General features: G+C 39.9%; 3 protein-coding genes across 4 annotated transcripts; 1 reads left to right on the top strand and 2 right to left on the bottom strand.

Moving 5' to 3' along the window:
* Window positions 1–53: 53 nt before the first annotated feature.
* rnaset2l (ribonuclease T2, like) lies at window positions 54–5,650 on the bottom strand. 2 transcript variants are annotated; one of them, XM_084147611.1, is made up of 10 exons: window positions 5,603–5,650; window positions 5,154–5,257; window positions 4,863–4,920; window positions 4,703–4,770; window positions 4,463–4,520; window positions 4,313–4,380; window positions 1,434–1,547; window positions 1,266–1,314; window positions 772–852; window positions 54–482 (listed from the first exon to the last, which is right to left on the bottom strand). In XM_084147611.1, the coding sequence occupies exons 2-10, from the start codon at window positions 5,243–5,245 to the stop codon at window positions 285–287; spliced, it is 786 nt and encodes a 261-aa protein (XP_084003737.1). In that variant the 5' UTR covers window positions 5,246–5,257; window positions 5,603–5,650; the 3' UTR covers window positions 54–284. The 2 variants fall into 2 exon arrangements, with proteins under 2 accessions (XP_084003737.1, XP_084003736.1); XM_084147610.1 differs by having other exon boundaries at window positions 63–482; window positions 5,154–5,232; window positions 5,603–5,628.
* Window positions 5,651–6,124: 474 nt separating this feature from the next.
* Window positions 6,125–9,484, top strand: LOC311105457 (cytochrome c oxidase subunit 7A2, mitochondrial-like). Its single transcript, XM_084147613.1, has 4 exons — window positions 6,125–6,211; window positions 8,491–8,577; window positions 9,125–9,209; window positions 9,323–9,484. The coding sequence occupies exons 1-4, from the start codon at window positions 6,197–6,199 to the stop codon at window positions 9,376–9,378; spliced, it is 243 nt and encodes an 80-aa protein (XP_084003739.1). The 5' UTR covers window positions 6,125–6,196; the 3' UTR covers window positions 9,379–9,484.
* Window positions 9,485–9,788: 304 nt separating this feature from the next.
* Window positions 9,789–13,109, bottom strand: LOC311105456 (calcineurin B homologous protein 2-like). Its single transcript, XM_084147612.1, has 7 exons — window positions 12,858–13,109; window positions 12,170–12,242; window positions 11,963–12,043; window positions 11,667–11,791; window positions 11,511–11,572; window positions 10,991–11,113; window positions 9,789–10,720 (listed from the first exon to the last, which is right to left on the bottom strand). The coding sequence occupies exons 1-7, from the start codon at window positions 12,946–12,948 to the stop codon at window positions 10,667–10,669; spliced, it is 609 nt and encodes a 202-aa protein (XP_084003738.1). The 5' UTR covers window positions 12,949–13,109; the 3' UTR covers window positions 9,789–10,666.
* Window positions 13,110–15,185: the final 2,076 nt, after the last annotated feature.

Genomic DNA, 15,185 nt, shown 5'->3' with positions numbered 1-15,185 from the left:
ACTGTGTGGTGTCTTTATAAACATTGTGTTTTGTATATACGTAACAATAAGGTGCTTTAAAATGCTCATTTATTTTGCTAACAAAATATATATATTTTGGAATCACCAAAAGCATGTTTGCAAAACAAAAATAGTTAAAGGACTTAAAGTGTATCTATATTACATGAGGGCCTTAAATGTCATCTACCTCCAAAGATGTGAGCCCTGCAATTCAAGAACTTGCTTATCATTAGGTTAAGCCAGCAGGCATGGCAGCCCCGTCTGTGGTGAGGGCAGACGTAACACTAGTCACAGGGCTGGTGTGGGCGGTCGTGGTTTATAGGGAAGTGGAAGACAGTGGAGTTATCTGGACAGGGGTGCCCAGGAAAGGTGTGCCAGAGCTGGGTAGGTTGAGGTTCAGCTCCCTGGTCCTCTTCGTGATGACATCCAAGGGTGAGGTTTTGAGACAGAGGAATCTTCACCTGGACCAATACTTCTCGTCCCTGGGGGAAGGGATTCCATTTACACGCCCACAAATGAACAATGTTTCTCTACGTCTGCAATATATTTGAAGCATCAGTGCCATTGCCGAATTACACCAAAGGCAAACGGACAACACTCAAGTGGTGATAATGTGTGGTTTGGTACAATACTACAGTGACGCTTTAGCTTGGTCACAGATTTGTTTTTGCTCTTGTCTACTCCAAACAGTTTGGCATGACACTGAGTGACAAAGAGCTGGCATGATGGCACAGACAGAGGCTAAGGATTCTTACCTAGCTGTTAGCTTACCTTTTCATCATTTATACACTGAATCTGGACACCGGGGTCATCTCCAATGACTGGGGCCAGAGCATGCTTGACTTCATCGTACTAAACAGATGGCAGAACAATGCATTAAGTGACTTATTCAGCTGGAATTCTTCAAGTTTCATCCTACTTCCCCATGTAAACTTTTTAAGTTCAAAGTTAATTGCCTTTGTCATAAATATGAATTATTTGTCATGTTCTCAGGGTTTCTCTTTTATGTTTCTGATCTCAACCAAACAAGTTCACTTAAGTGGTTCTATTTTATAAGATCCCTACTAAAACACATGCTGCAAAAAGACAAGATAATTGAATTACGATGTTTATAGACTTCATATCCTTATTTGGATGCAGTGTCTCAGTCTGTACATCCAAATAATGGTACATGAAAAGCATTGTAATTTAGTTTCTGTAAACCCCACAATGCAATGCCTATAGATGTCTCTTAACCCTTCCCCAAGGTGATGGTGATTACCTACTTGATAAGACCGGTTACAGGAGGGCTTGATGCCTGCATCCTCCAAGGCTCTGAATAACGGGTGGAGAACAGGTAGCTTAGCCAGGATAAAAGCTGTCAACAGAGGTTTGACAATGTGTAATTGTGAAACAGGCAGGTTAGGTGTGTGAATGTGAGCAATGGGGCTGACCGGTCTATATCGAAGCGGCCGCGTAGTTTCAGACATATCTGGAAGTAACGCGAGGGAGAGTTCATGCCCTCCACACAAGCAGCACAAGACCCATGTTTGATCCATTCATCTTTCCTGTTGGAGAAACACATGCACGTTCAGTGACACGCTCTGTTATGCAGCTGTAACACAATTTATATTCTGTGAACTAGAATACAGTAATAACATTCTGTGGGGACTCCAGTCAATCTAACAGAGAAAATCATGTTAAATTATACAGTGCATGCGGAAAATATTCAGACCCCTTGACTTTTTCCACATTTTGGTATGTTACAGCCGTATTCTAAAATGGATTAAAAAATGTTTCCCCCTCTTCAATCAACACACAATACCCCATAATGACAAAGCGAAAACAGGTTTTTAGCAATTTTTGCAAATGTATAAAAAATTAAAAACCGAAATACCTTATTTACATAAGTATTCAAACCCTTTGCTATGAGACTCGGAATTGAGCTCAGGTGCATCCTGTTTCCATTGCTCATCCTTGAGATGTTTCTACAACTTGGAATCCACCTGTGGTAAATTCAATTGATTGGACATGATTTGGAAAGGCACACACCTGTCTATGTAAGGTCCCATTACCAAATAGGGCTATCTTCTGTATACCCCGCCTACCTTAACTTTTAAGAAGGCACACCTGTTAATTGAAATGCATTCCAGGTGACTACCTCATGAAGCTGGTTGGGAGAATGCCAAGAGTGTGCAAAGCTGTCATCAAGGCAAAGGGTGGCTATTTGAAGAATCTCAAATATAAAATATTTTTTGGTTTGTTTAACACTTTTTTGGTTACTACATGATTCCATATGTATTAAATACCCTTGAATGAGTAGGTGTGTCCAAACTTTTGACTGGTAGTGTATATCCTACAGTAACTTTGCCTGCCTTTGATTATTACCTCCTAAACTGGTTTGGCTGCTGGCAATCCCCCTTGTTTTTGGCAGGTGCATGGTTATCAGAACACAGGAAGCCATTGTTCGTAAAGTAATGATGGACTCTTGTTTCTCTTTGCTTATTTGAGCTGTTCTTGCCATAATATGGACTTGGTCTATTACCAAATAAGGCTATCTTCTGTATACCGCCCTTACCTTGTCAAAACACAACTGATTGGCTCAAACACATTAAGAAGGAAAGAAATTCCACAAATTAACTTTTAAGAAGGCACACCTGTTAATTGAAATGCATTCCAGGTGAGTATCTCATGAAGCTGGTTGAGAGAATGCCAAGCGTGTGCAAAGCTGTCATCAAGGCAAAGGGTGGCTATTTGAAGAATCTCAAATTGAAATATATTTGTTTAACACTTTTTTTGGTTACTACATGATTCCATATGTGTTATTTCATAGTTTAAATGTCTTCACTATTATTCTACAATGTAAAAAATAGTAAAAATAAAGAAAAAACCTTGAATGAGTAGGTGTGTCCAAACTTTTGCTGGTAGTGTATGTCAGAGCAAAAACCAAGCTGTGAGGTCGAAGGAATTGTCCGTAGAGCTCCGAGACAGGATTGTGTCGAGGGACAAATCTGGGGAAGGGTCCCAAAATGTTTCTGCAGCATTGAAGGTCCCCAAGAACACAGTGGCCTCTATCATTTTTAAATTGAAGAAGTTTGGAATCACCAAGACTCTTCCTAGAGCTGGCCGCCCGGCCAAACTGAGCAATCGGGGGAGAAGGGCCTTGGTCAGGGAGGTGACAAAGAACCCGATGGTCACTGACCGAGCTCAAGAGTTCCTCTGTGGAGATGGGAGAACCTTCCAGAACGACAACCATCTCTGCAGCACTCCACCAATCAGGCCTTTATGGTAGAGTGGCCAGACGGAAGCCACTGAAGGACTCAGACCATGAGAAACAAGATTCTCTGGTCTGATGAAACCAAGATTGAACTCTATGGCCTGAATGCCAAGCGTGACGTCTGGAGGAAACCTGGCACCATCCCTACGGTGAAGCATGGTGGTGGCAGCATCATGCTGTGGGGATGTTTTTCAGCGGCATGGACTTCAGCGGCATGGACTGGGAGACTAGTAAGGATCGAGGGAAAGATGAACGGAGCAAAGTACAGAGAGATCTTTGATGAAAACCTGCTCCAGAGCGCTCAGGACCTCAGACTGGGGCGAAGGTTCACCTTCCAGCAGGACAACGACTCTAAGCACACAGCCAAGACAACGCAGGAGTGACAGCGGGACAAGCCTCTGAATGTCCTTGAGTGGCCCAGCCAGAGCCCGGACTTGAACCCGATCGAACATCTCTGGAGAGACCTGAAAATAGATGTGCAGCGACGCTCCCCATCCAACCTGAAAGAGCTTGAGAGGATCTGCAGAGAAGAGTGTGTGCCAAGCTTTTAGCATCATACCCAAGAAGACACGAGGCTGTAATCACTGCCAAAGGTACTTCAACAAAGTACTAAGTAAAGGGTCTGAATACTTATGTAATGTGATATTTCCGTTTTTTATTCACATTTGCATAAATGTCTAAAAACCTGTTTCTGCTTTTTCATTATGGGGTATTGTGTGTAGATTGATGAGGGGGGGGGGAACAATTTAATCCATTTTAGAATAAGACTAACGTAACAAAATGTGGAAAAAGTAAAGGGGTCTGAATACTTTCCGAATGCACTGTATATTAGAGATAGATGGTGAAACAGGTAGTGTAAAAGTTGAAGAAACAAATTTGGTAAGAAGACCTTTTAACTGGGTTGGGGTCCATTCGAATTGAAGCCAGTCAATTCAGGAAGTAAACTGACATTCCAATTCAATAATTTAAAAAAGGCCATCTCTTTTTAATGACTTCTCAATAAACTGAAAAGGAGAAGCTATTCAATTTGAAATTGACCCCCATCCTGCCTCTTACCAGAAGAGAAAACTGGAGTGGGTCTTGAGTAGGGATGGCCAAAGTTGAGAGAGTTCAGGGTCCAGGTCCTGAAAGAAAGAGGGATCACTTCTGAACACACAGATTCTTCATTGTCCTTCGATGGTGACTGTAACCAGAGACATGTTTTACCTTGAGGTCGGAGTGGAATATTGGCCAGCAGAGGCAACATGTATGAGCTTTCAAAGGCCTAGGTCAAAAACAGAAAAATGATCAGATATGAATTGGCATTCTCATTCAGTTTATTAAGATCAGTCAAAAGGTTTTATTCTGATGGGGAATGACAAAAATCTATGGGTATATACAATTAATTTAAAAGTTCAAACATGGATGTACCATTCACACATTTCCCCTTTAAAAATGTGTTTTTACCACAGTCCATGGATAGTCCAGTTCTGGATGTTTGGAGGTATTCTGCATTGAGATGAATTCTTTAGACCCTGTGCAGAGTTAGATTGAGTTAGAATAACAAGAATGGGTGATTGACGACGATGAGGATGGTGATGTGCTATGGAGAAGTGGTTGACCTCACCAAACAGAAGCTCCCAGGCCACTGCAGAGTAAACTTCAAACACTGCCATGTACAGAACCTGGGAGAGATAGAATGATTCTGTATCCTAATGCCCAAGACTATTTCATATTTGAACATAACAATACATCACACTCATGATAGAGGCACATGCAACTATGCTTGTCCCAAAATATAGTATTATAGTCAAAAATCGACATGTACTATAGAAGTTGAAAATCCAACTTCTGCACTTGGTTGATCTACATTACACCGTTGGATTGATGTATTTACAATGCAAGATCCTGATCTTACTTTTCCTGCTGGTCTGCTGTCCAGTGGTCAGACTCCATGGTGAGGGTAAGGACAGAAAGCAAGGCCACCATGAGCAGCACTGGTGAAAGCATATTTATGCTAGTCTAGGAGTGTGTGACAAAAATATATTGGCTACAATTGTATGCGAAAAAAGTGTGAAGTATGTTGTTCTCATAAACATTAAAGACACCGCAAACTTGTAAATTCATAGAAATGTCATAACAAATTATGCTAACATCTTGTGTTAGACACCAGTTGAAGAGGTATCATACATTTCACATGTGCATGCCTTACTGTTGAGTTAGGCCTTGTCTACACCGCTAAATCGTACTATTGTTTCCATATCTAACTACAAACAAGGACAGCTAGAGACATACATGTATGCCTATAAACATCAAGTTTACACAAACCATATAGTACAACTATAACAAATGTGTTATGAGACTTACCAGAGACAGTGATCATGTGTGACTGATCTATGATGACAGTTCTCTACTAATGTGAGAAAAATGCAAAAACCAAAGCTCTCTGTTTGCCTGATCTCATGATCACAGCTGGGGAGAGGTGAGACAACAGACTCAGTTCCTCTTTCTGAGGACCTCAACCCAGAAATGAAACCAAGAGTGTCTGGCTTTGAGACTCTTTTATAATATTATTCACACAACTGGAAGATGGATGGTGTGCCCGAAAACAAGTGAATCAATTAGAATGATGCAAATACAGGAATGACATCACCTAAGTACAAACTGTAAATGAGAAGCATACATTTTCCATATAAAGAATTTCACTTCAATTCAAATAAACATATTTATATTTAATGATGTGTGAGGACAGAAATCAGTGTGAACAACGGGAACCAAAGAAGCAATTTTAGACCTTAGGAGTGAAGGCTTGAGCACTTCCATAGTGCTGGGAGAGTTTGGTCTCTCCTGGTGACCATAGTTTGGCTCCCATTCAGAAATACTGCAATATGTGACTCTGCCCTTGTACGGGCCACGGCTAGACAAGCAGCAAGAGGCTTCACACTGAGTACAACCTTCGCCATGAATCACCTACTGGTAAAAACGTTTAAAAAATCCTACTTTTTCTGTTCTCTCTGCTGCTAATGGTAATCTGAATCATAGAAAGATTTATAATATTTTTAATAGAATCTTGGATCTTATTTGGATAGAAAAGTACAGTTGGACTGACCTTTGTACCACCTTTTATTAATGTGGAGAGTAGAAGGCAAAATGAGTTGTGCTATATGTCTTCCTGATTACTTGTTGCTAAGTATTAGATAAAGAAATACATTCCAGTATGTGTGGGGGATAAGTTAGATGGACTATGGCCTCAAATAACCTGTTGCAGGCCCCGTCTCTGCCCCGGTGGTTGACTGATAGTGAGGCCTGCATATAAGCAACTTTAGACAGTAAAACACGAAGGGTGGTCCCAGGAGATTCTGATGTCATTCTAGAGAAATGTAGTTACTGAGATATATTACTATCTGTCTAGATAATCTCTCTGTAAGGTCGTATTGGACTCATATTGTCATTCAGATTAAATTTAATAAAAAACTGGGTCTTATTGATATTTTAAAATATGTTGTTTACAAGCTCCTACTGAGAGGTCATATTATTTTAATTATATCCCTCTCACTTCTCGGTGAGGTGGAAAAATGCTATTGTATATTAGTGTTGTATATTTTCATTGATTAACATTTCCTCTATCTTTCCTTTATGATTTCTCTAGGCAAACTGTGCCATGTCCACATATAGCTTACACATATGTACACATGTACACACACATGCACGCACACACGTACACACACACAGGGAATCCAGTCCAAGGGGAAGGGTTTAATGTTCCTCCCTCCAAAATATATCATCTAATTGGTTGAGGTCACAGGTTGAGTGGCAGTCATTGGCTGGCAGCAATGCCAGTTCTCGCCCACTGGTTCAGGCACCCAATTTGACCTTGGTAGAGATCACACTGTGGCACAGTTCTCTTAAAGGGACAGAACCCAAGTCAACAAAAGTATACAAAATGGTCTTCAATTAAATGAAAAGGTTTTGCCTGTGATAGTAAAAAGTAGTAAGAGATTCACCTCACAGAGAATGTTTACGTGATACAAAGACCAATAGATTAAAAACTTGAATAGAGATTACTTTCTTTCAGAATACAAGTCTCCAGTGCTGAAATAGTGCTGTTATAATGAATGAACTATAATAATAATTAGTCATTTAGCAGTCACTCTTATCCAGAGCGACTTACAGGAGCAATTAGGGTTAAGTGCCTTGCTCAAGGGCACATCGACAGATTTTTCACCTAGTCGGCTCGGTGATTAGAACCAGCACCCTTGCGGTTACTGGCACACCGCTCTTAACCACTATGACCCACCACTAAACTACCTGGGTCAGAACAAGTGGTATGGGTTAGGGGGTATGGTTTGACCCCGATTTTCAACAGATTATTTCATTGACAATAATGGTTATATGCCGGTAATTACTTGACAGTGTCATTTTACAGAATATCGATAGGTGGTCTGATTTCATATTTCATTAGGAGTGACAGATTATTTGTCAAAGGAAGCTGAATCTCTGCCTTGTTTACAGAGAAGGCTTTTGGTTGTTTGTATCTTGGAGGATGTTGATTTAATCAAGCATTTTGATGTGACAAACCAGCTGTCTTTGAAACTAGCACCACTTTGGATGGAAAGTATGTCTAAGATGCCAAAATGGTATATTCACTCAAAAGGTCTAAAACATACTGAAGGTGATACACACCTAAAAGTCTGTGAAATTTTCCCCCTGCATGCTGTTAAAAGAAAAGAAAAAAGAACATTTGCAGCTCTGTCTAATGTTTTTGTGTATGCGAACCACTCATACTTTTTTTGCCACTCAAAAGGTTTAAACCAGTTAGAAGTGGATATTTCCTCTCATAACCAAGACTGTATATAATAGCAGTTGTCGTCATGACAAACACTATTTAAATGGAGAGGGAAGTAAGAGTAACCCAAAGAGTTTTCCATAGCGCTTTCCTCTTATAGGAAACAACAGGCTACTATCACATCCCTCTAAAAGTGAAAGTAGAAAAACAGGTGTTGAACCACAAAGGTAAATCCCAAGCTATTATTACCATTTAATACTGATCATCCATTCTCTAAATAACATACTATACTATTGTTATGTTATTATCAAATGGTTTATTCTTCTAGAAACACTATGAAAATAGCACCTAGCCTCAGCCGCTCAGTCAGCATGTCCCATTAAGAATCTAACCGATTTGTTTGGGACATTTGGCAGTTAGGGATGCAAAGGGTAGCATGGCTGATTTTATGACTGTGGGATCCTTTCAGAAGCTGCCCCGGCTGGCTACCAGAGCCTTCAGCACAACAACCAAACAGATGAAGAACAAGGTGCCAGATCATCAGAAGCTATTCCAGGTGAGCATGACATCATTAGGATTCCTGGTTGAGAAACAATCCCAACCTGTATGAGAAACAATCCCAACCTGTATGAGAAACAATCCCAAACTAAGAAAACAAGAGGTGTCTTATCAGTGAATTTAGATTTTTATTGGCAACCAATGGGCCAACAATGTCTACAATATGTGATTTTGGCAGCAAACAAAAGTAAACTTTGTCACATCATTCATCAATGTGTACAGAACATGTTTAATCAAGTTCTTCAGAGCAACATTGACCTGATTGTGATCTACTGTATGTGTCATGTTGCGAGATTTATGAATTGCCTGAGGTCCACCGTTGTTGGTCGGCACCTCAGTCTTATCACAGTATTGAACATTGAAAAAGAGCATTACGGGTTTTAAAGGGACCTAACGGGATAGTTGTTCCGTTCTTCAGATTAATGGTCTGGAATGCAATTCAGTCTGGTTTATCATCACATATCACAAAGTTATTTTTGGCTTGCAATGAAAGCCCAGTGATTCATGATCATGAATAGGTATTTGACCCCTAACTTTGGTTACAGGCGGACAATGGATTGCCAGTCCACATCAAGGGAGGGACCACTGATGTCCTTCTCTACCGTCTAACAATGACCATCACCCTCGCAGGTCCCTGTTACATTCTTCCATCAACGCACTCTGTACATTTGGAGTATTGTGCTGAGGGTTTTCTATGCTGCATCATATACGTTCTAATCATTGTGTCTCTCTGTTCTTTTTAGGCACTGGATACTCCTTATTCTGGATTCTATGTGCCTGTCAGCCTAAGGGCAAATGAGGAAGCCCTGCTAATGCATGTGTTTATTGTTGAAATCAATTCCTCTTTATGACCTTCTTCTAATGTTATGGCACACTTTATGTACAAAATAAATTTATCCATTATGCCTCTGTTTCAAGGCAAGCCTGAATGTCAGTGTGTGTGAATGTCAACCACTTAAGAAATACTTTATTTTCCACTATCACCCATGTGCTATTTCACTTAACCTCAGTGAAAATATCTATTCCTGCCACCCTGTGTTCAATCAGAGAAATTATAAGGAACATTTCACAAGGAACAAACTTTGGAAATAACCCCATGTTATACGGCCATAGATAGCAACAGGAGGTGTGACTATTTTAATCAGTAACATCAAAAAGCTAAATGTACTGATGCTTGAAATATGAAAATCAGTTGCAAAAATACTCCACTCAAACACCAATAGCGTTATTTAATTATGATTCCATGTATCTGACAAAAAAAATTCATAGATTTGAGAAATAGATTTTGGCACACATTAGTTCAATGTCATCCAGTCAGTCACAAACAGACCCTTTCATTACTCTGGGTCAAAATGTACACCTTAGTTTTTGTTGGACTGTCATTCTCTCTAAAACAAATCTATTGAAACACAATTATAGCCAAGCTTAAGTTTTTCATGGCCTTTTCTCCTCATAAGCAACTCTGTAAATTAATGATATAATTTACAAAAATATTTATTTGTAGAAATATTCTATCACTTTCATACTCGTATGTATAGTTCTCATGTTCAGTGTATTTGGACACCGACTGCTACATCTAGAGACTTATTACAGTCAAGTCTTACTTTTTAAAAATGTTCAAGGAAGAGTGAACTTCAAGTATCTGTTTCCCTTCCTAAAAGCTTATGTTTGCCCTTGTCAAAACTAACATAATTTAAAATGTAGGTTCTGCAAAAAATAAAAACTACAATTGTAAAGCGACTTTGGGTCCTTGAAAAGTGCTATAAGTCCCATGTATAATTATTATTATTAAATGGCATTTTACTGTATTATATAAAAGCAGTTATTATGTAGTTATACAGTAGGCCTATAGTGCGGTTAGACTTTGGAACATGATCCCCATATTCCAGTATGCAGTAAACAACATATTAAGTTACAGCATTTTAGTCAGTCATTTACGATATTTAGTGTTAGTCATCCAGTTAAAGGAATCAGTAGCATAGTAATAGTTCCCTGCTGAAGCCTTGTTTTTACCATGGAGGGATGAGTACACACAAAGTGGGCTACATCTCTGTGAACGGTCAGTTGACCCAATGCAACCACTCTAGCTAGCGCAGGAAGCGAATGCTCATCTTGTGGTCGATGTTTACCTTCTCCAGGGACTGTAAGGAAAAAGAAAAGCCAAAGGTAGACCAACAAATGGTGGAATTGGTATATTACATCACAGTCAAATACAGCACATGCAGCCACTGAATATGAGAGAGGATAGGCAAAACACTGTCATCGTACAATGTACAGTATGCTGTTTGACTACTGCAATGGCCAACATCATTTTCTATGTGCATGAACTTTGTATGTCTTAGAATTCTGGGTGCACTGTACTGCAATGCACCATGTTGATATGTCAGTGTTAGAGCTCCTCCCGGTGGTACCTTGCGGAACTCTTCAAAGGAGATGGCATCATCCTTGTCCAGGTCAGCCTCCAGGATGGTGCGGTCGGCAATGCTCTCTAGCTGCTCCTCCGTCACCTGCATCTCCAGCATGGACCGTAGCACCTGTCAATCACCCTCAGCTGTCAATCACATTCCAAACCCATTGGAGAATGGCTTCATTCTATTGTATTGGGCCCTCAAATTCAAAATCCCGACTTTGAAGCCAGTTCCACTGCTTTTTTCATACTTCCCCTCTAATCAGGGACTGATTTAGACCTGGGACAACAGTTGGGTGCAATTAACTATCAGGTAGAACAGAAAACCAGCAGGCTCCGGACCTCATAGTGTAAGATTTGAATACCTCTGGTATAGGGTGTTGGCATTTTAGCCATCAATTGCAGGGACATACCAGACCTGGTTTACAACAGAGAAACAATTTGCATCACTAACTATTGGTGGTATATTGTGTTGCTTAACATACAGAGTATTATTGTCAGTAAAGCTAACAGTTATTACGGACCTGTAGAAGCTCAGCTCTGGAGATTTTGCCATCCTTGTCCTGGTCATATAGTTGGAAGGCAACTGAAAGGAAGGAGAAAACCAGGGGGGAACTGACTGAGTTGAATTTTAGTGCAAAAATTTATTTTGTGAGTCAACTATCTGCCAGAGGACTCACACTTGAGTTTACTGGTCCTACTGTTGACAGGTTCAGGCATACTGGGATCTTTGGGACGGTTTTTGTCCGCAGGCCGGAAGTGGGCCAGGATCCTCACAAAGGAGTGGAAGTCCACCGTTTCCTGTCTGAGAGAGATATTATTTTAAGACCAGAACGCTTACATTCCAAAAGTAGAGGATACATGGACATTTGATTTAAAAAGAAATTGTTGGCATTAACCTTCACCTTACCATTTCATTGGCGAGGTTATCAAGTCAGTAATGTTACTCAAACATGTAAGAAATGTTGTTCTATACCCTGGAGAGAAGAAAGCCCCAATGATCCGATCCCCAATGGGGTTCATCGCCAACCTATTAATGGCTCCGAAATCCTGTGGGCTTCACAGTAATGGGGATAGAACAAAGACAGGACATTCAGACATAAGTTATTCTGAAATGCACTGTTTTAGTCAACACTGGTTCAACAAACAAACTCCATAAAGATGACATGGTCCCACCACTTACCGGAGATGGCCTGTCTTCTCCTTGTCCAATGCTTCGAAACGGTCATAAAGTCGAACAATGTGTGCAGGGGTGACTATAATGAGAAAACAAGAGAACATCGATTCATGCTATTAGTAATGGGGCAGGACAGTGGCACACCAAATAATTTAATCAATATATGCAATAATCATATAGAGGCCAGTTCATTGCTCTGGATTCCATTCAAGCAAACACTCCATGAATTATTCAAGCATTTGTAAAAGTAGCCTAAAGGCCAAGTTATTAATTTACCTACAACTTCTCAAAGCCACATGTATATGTCAAAATAAGTATCTGTTCAAAGCTTAGATATTCAATACTGTACTTGGTCGGGTAAGACGCATGCGTATTTTGGCCAGCCAAAGTTGCGCGCACAATTTGCGCACCTGTCAACCATCAATCTTGTGGTTGCGAAAGCGATTAATAATTTGCACACATTTCAACGTATCTGCGCTCTAAAACTTTGAGGACGAAATGCAATAGAAGCAATAGAAAACTTGGGCTCCATACAGCTGTCACAATAACATATATAATGAAATCCCGTTATTCGCCCACTCAAAGATTTGTCCTCGAATTTGGCATAAACTATGACGTTATTGTACAATCATGACAATCTCAATACAGTTTTTCTAGTACCCTAAATTACAGTCCTACCCATCCGAGAACTTACAACCCGTTTCTTGCATTAATTCTTCGACGTTTGGAATTTTTGACAGGGTGGAGTTTGTCGAGCCCATTTCTACAGAAACAAACAATAACATCTGTTTCACTCGATAAATAAACGTCAGGTCCCAGAACTTCAGATTTTCCTGTTAACTTCCCATTGCCTGTGGTTTAGAAATGATAAACGAGTGTAGCTATGAAATAAACTTTAGTATCCTCGACTAGAGCAAGGGTTTATTGAACGTCAGTTCAGCGCTAATGATAGGCATCATATCTACCCAACCGCTGTTAAACCAAGGGGACCAAATGACCAATGGGGTCGTGACATATGTTTTCAAGAACACAAATTCAACCAAGTCTGTTCTTACAACAGATCTCCAAGAATGACATAAAATTTTAGCAACAGCCTGGATTTACTATCCAGCATGGATAGCATTATATATAGCAAAGTGGATCTTTGATTAATATATTTGCATTATAGCTATATCATCACTAATAGCCTACTACCAACACTAATCCATTACATAATGGAATCTTTAACCCAATGATTATAATAGGCTACTAGCCTGTATGCTCCTGAGTGGCCTGACCATCACTATACTGTCCAACACAACGTATTACTTGCAAATCAAACATGCTTTGTAGACGTTGTTACATTGGTCCTTTGACACTAGATGGCACCATCCCTTTCAGATATCAAGGAAACAGGCTACAGCATAGTAGGACAATGTGTGCATCGTGAGTAGTCTAGTTTTAGTATGGGGCAGCTCTGAGAGTCATCAGCTATCAGTTGGAAAGCTGGTGTGTGTCATGAGTCAATGAACTGCTCTGCATTTTCTGCATACTGCTTTTCCCAAACCGTTATTAGACTCAAGGCTCCAAGTCCATCAGAAACAGTTCCTTCTGAATTAACCTGGTGCTATAAAATCCAGATCTTCAAAAAGATTCATATTTATATAAGTTCTAGGCAACAGGTTTCCACATCAACAAAATTATGTTTTTCTCTTCATCAACAAATACATACAATTTGTGCATCCTGGATGACACGTTTTTGCTGATAATTTGTCAGCGACGGTTTCAATTTGTTTTCATTACTGGCAGCTGTGACGCTTGCCTTGCTCATGTATTTATATAGTCCTAGATTCGAATCATTCTCTTTGCTGACATTTGAACCATTAAAAAGCATCTGTGGGCTAAAAAGATTGCGGCCAACAACACAAACATTTTAGTAGGCCTACTCACATCAGATTTCAACACTAACAACAAAACAAACAAAATGATGCTCCTTTTCTGTCCATAAATATAAAAAATGTCTCCCTTGTAGCTGAATCATGTTTTTCGGGAAAAGAAAGGTGTTTATACAATGGGGAATGTCTCATGGTCTCACATGAAATAGACATCAAATCCATCCACTCTGCTGCTGTCATGCCCCAAAAATTGTTCGATACAATAATTCAGGCCACCTTCATTCAACCAAACAGTAGTGTAATAACACATGTAAATATGAGAGATGTAACCAGGACGACTGAGTAGATGTGCTTGTCAAGTCCAGGGCTCCATGCCAAAGCAGCCAGCCAGCAAAGACCTCTCAGCCCTCATGATCACACTCCCAAGTGCCCAAGAGAGACATTACCAAGCTGCTCCCCATGTCTTGTTCTATCATTAGTTGTTAACATACACCATATGTGGCGAGTCACTCAGGAGCCACAGCACTGACACACACTGGATGGAGCTGGACATTCCTTCCATATTGGAATGTACAGAGAGTTAGGAAGCAAGTGTCAGAGAGGTCCAATCAGTGCTCTCCACTCAACGAGAGTGAGATAGCTAGTGTTTTTCTTCTCCCTTTTTGTTCAATTTCTCATTGGTGGCAGAGGTCAACATGCAAGGTGGTTTCAGTGGTGGAAAAAGTACTCAATTGTCATACTTGAGTAAAAGTAAAGATACCTTCATAGAAAATTACTCAAGTAAAAGTGAAAGTCACCAAGTACAATACTACTTGAGTAAAAGTCTGAAAATATCAGTTTTTAATGTACTTAAGTACAATGGTGGGAAAAGTACTCAATCATCATACTTGAATAAAAGTAACAAGTAAATGTTATACATCAAATTCCTTATATTAAGCAGTGGCGGAAAAAGAACCAAAAAGCCATACTTGAGTAAAAGTAAAGATACCTTACTGGAAAATGACTTAAGTAAAAGTCACCCATTAGAATACTACTTGAGTAAAAGTCTTAGAGTACCTGATACTAAATAGCCGTAAGGTAAATGTACTTAAGTATCAAAAGTAAAAGTATGAAACCTAAGAGCCGTAAATCCAAAAAGCCAGACCTTT

The sequence above is a fragment of the Coregonus lavaretus genome (genome assembly GCF_964263955.1).
Source record: "Coregonus lavaretus genome assembly, chromosome: 30".
Classification (NCBI taxonomy): Eukaryota; Metazoa; Chordata; class Actinopteri; order Salmoniformes; family Salmonidae; genus Coregonus; species Coregonus lavaretus.
The sequence above is the reverse complement of the archived record's forward strand: the minus strand, read 5'-3'. Positions and strand labels throughout refer to the sequence as shown.

Bases quoted from the DNA above. Each gene is read 5' to 3' on its own strand.
- rnaset2l (XM_084147610.1), bottom strand. The intron at 4,521-4,702 runs GTAAAAACACAT...TTTTTGACCTAG, and splicing joins TGGACTATCCATGGACTGTG to GCCTTTGAAAGCTCATACAT. The intron at 483-771 runs GTAAGCTAACAG...CCCTTCCCCCAG, and splicing joins AGTGTATAAATGATGAAAAG to GGACGAGAAGTATTGGTCCA.
- LOC311105457 (XM_084147613.1), top strand. The intron at 8,578-9,124 runs GTGAGCATGACA...CTTTGGTTACAG, and splicing joins ATCATCAGAAGCTATTCCAG to GCGGACAATGGATTGCCAGT. The intron at 9,210-9,322 runs GTCCCTGTTACA...TGTTCTTTTTAG, and splicing joins AATGACCATCACCCTCGCAG to GCACTGGATACTCCTTATTC.
- LOC311105456 (XM_084147612.1), bottom strand. From the start codon at position 12,948: ATGTTATTGTTTGTTTCTGTAGAAATGGGCTCGACAAACTCCACCCTG. The intron at 11,792-11,962 runs GTATAGAACAAC...TATCTCTCTCAG, and splicing joins GGGGCTTTCTTCTCTCCAGG to ACAGGAAACGGTGGACTTCC. The intron at 11,573-11,666 runs GTGAGTCCTCTG...CCTTCCTTTCAG, and splicing joins TAGGACCAGTAAACTCAAGT to TTGCCTTCCAACTATATGAC.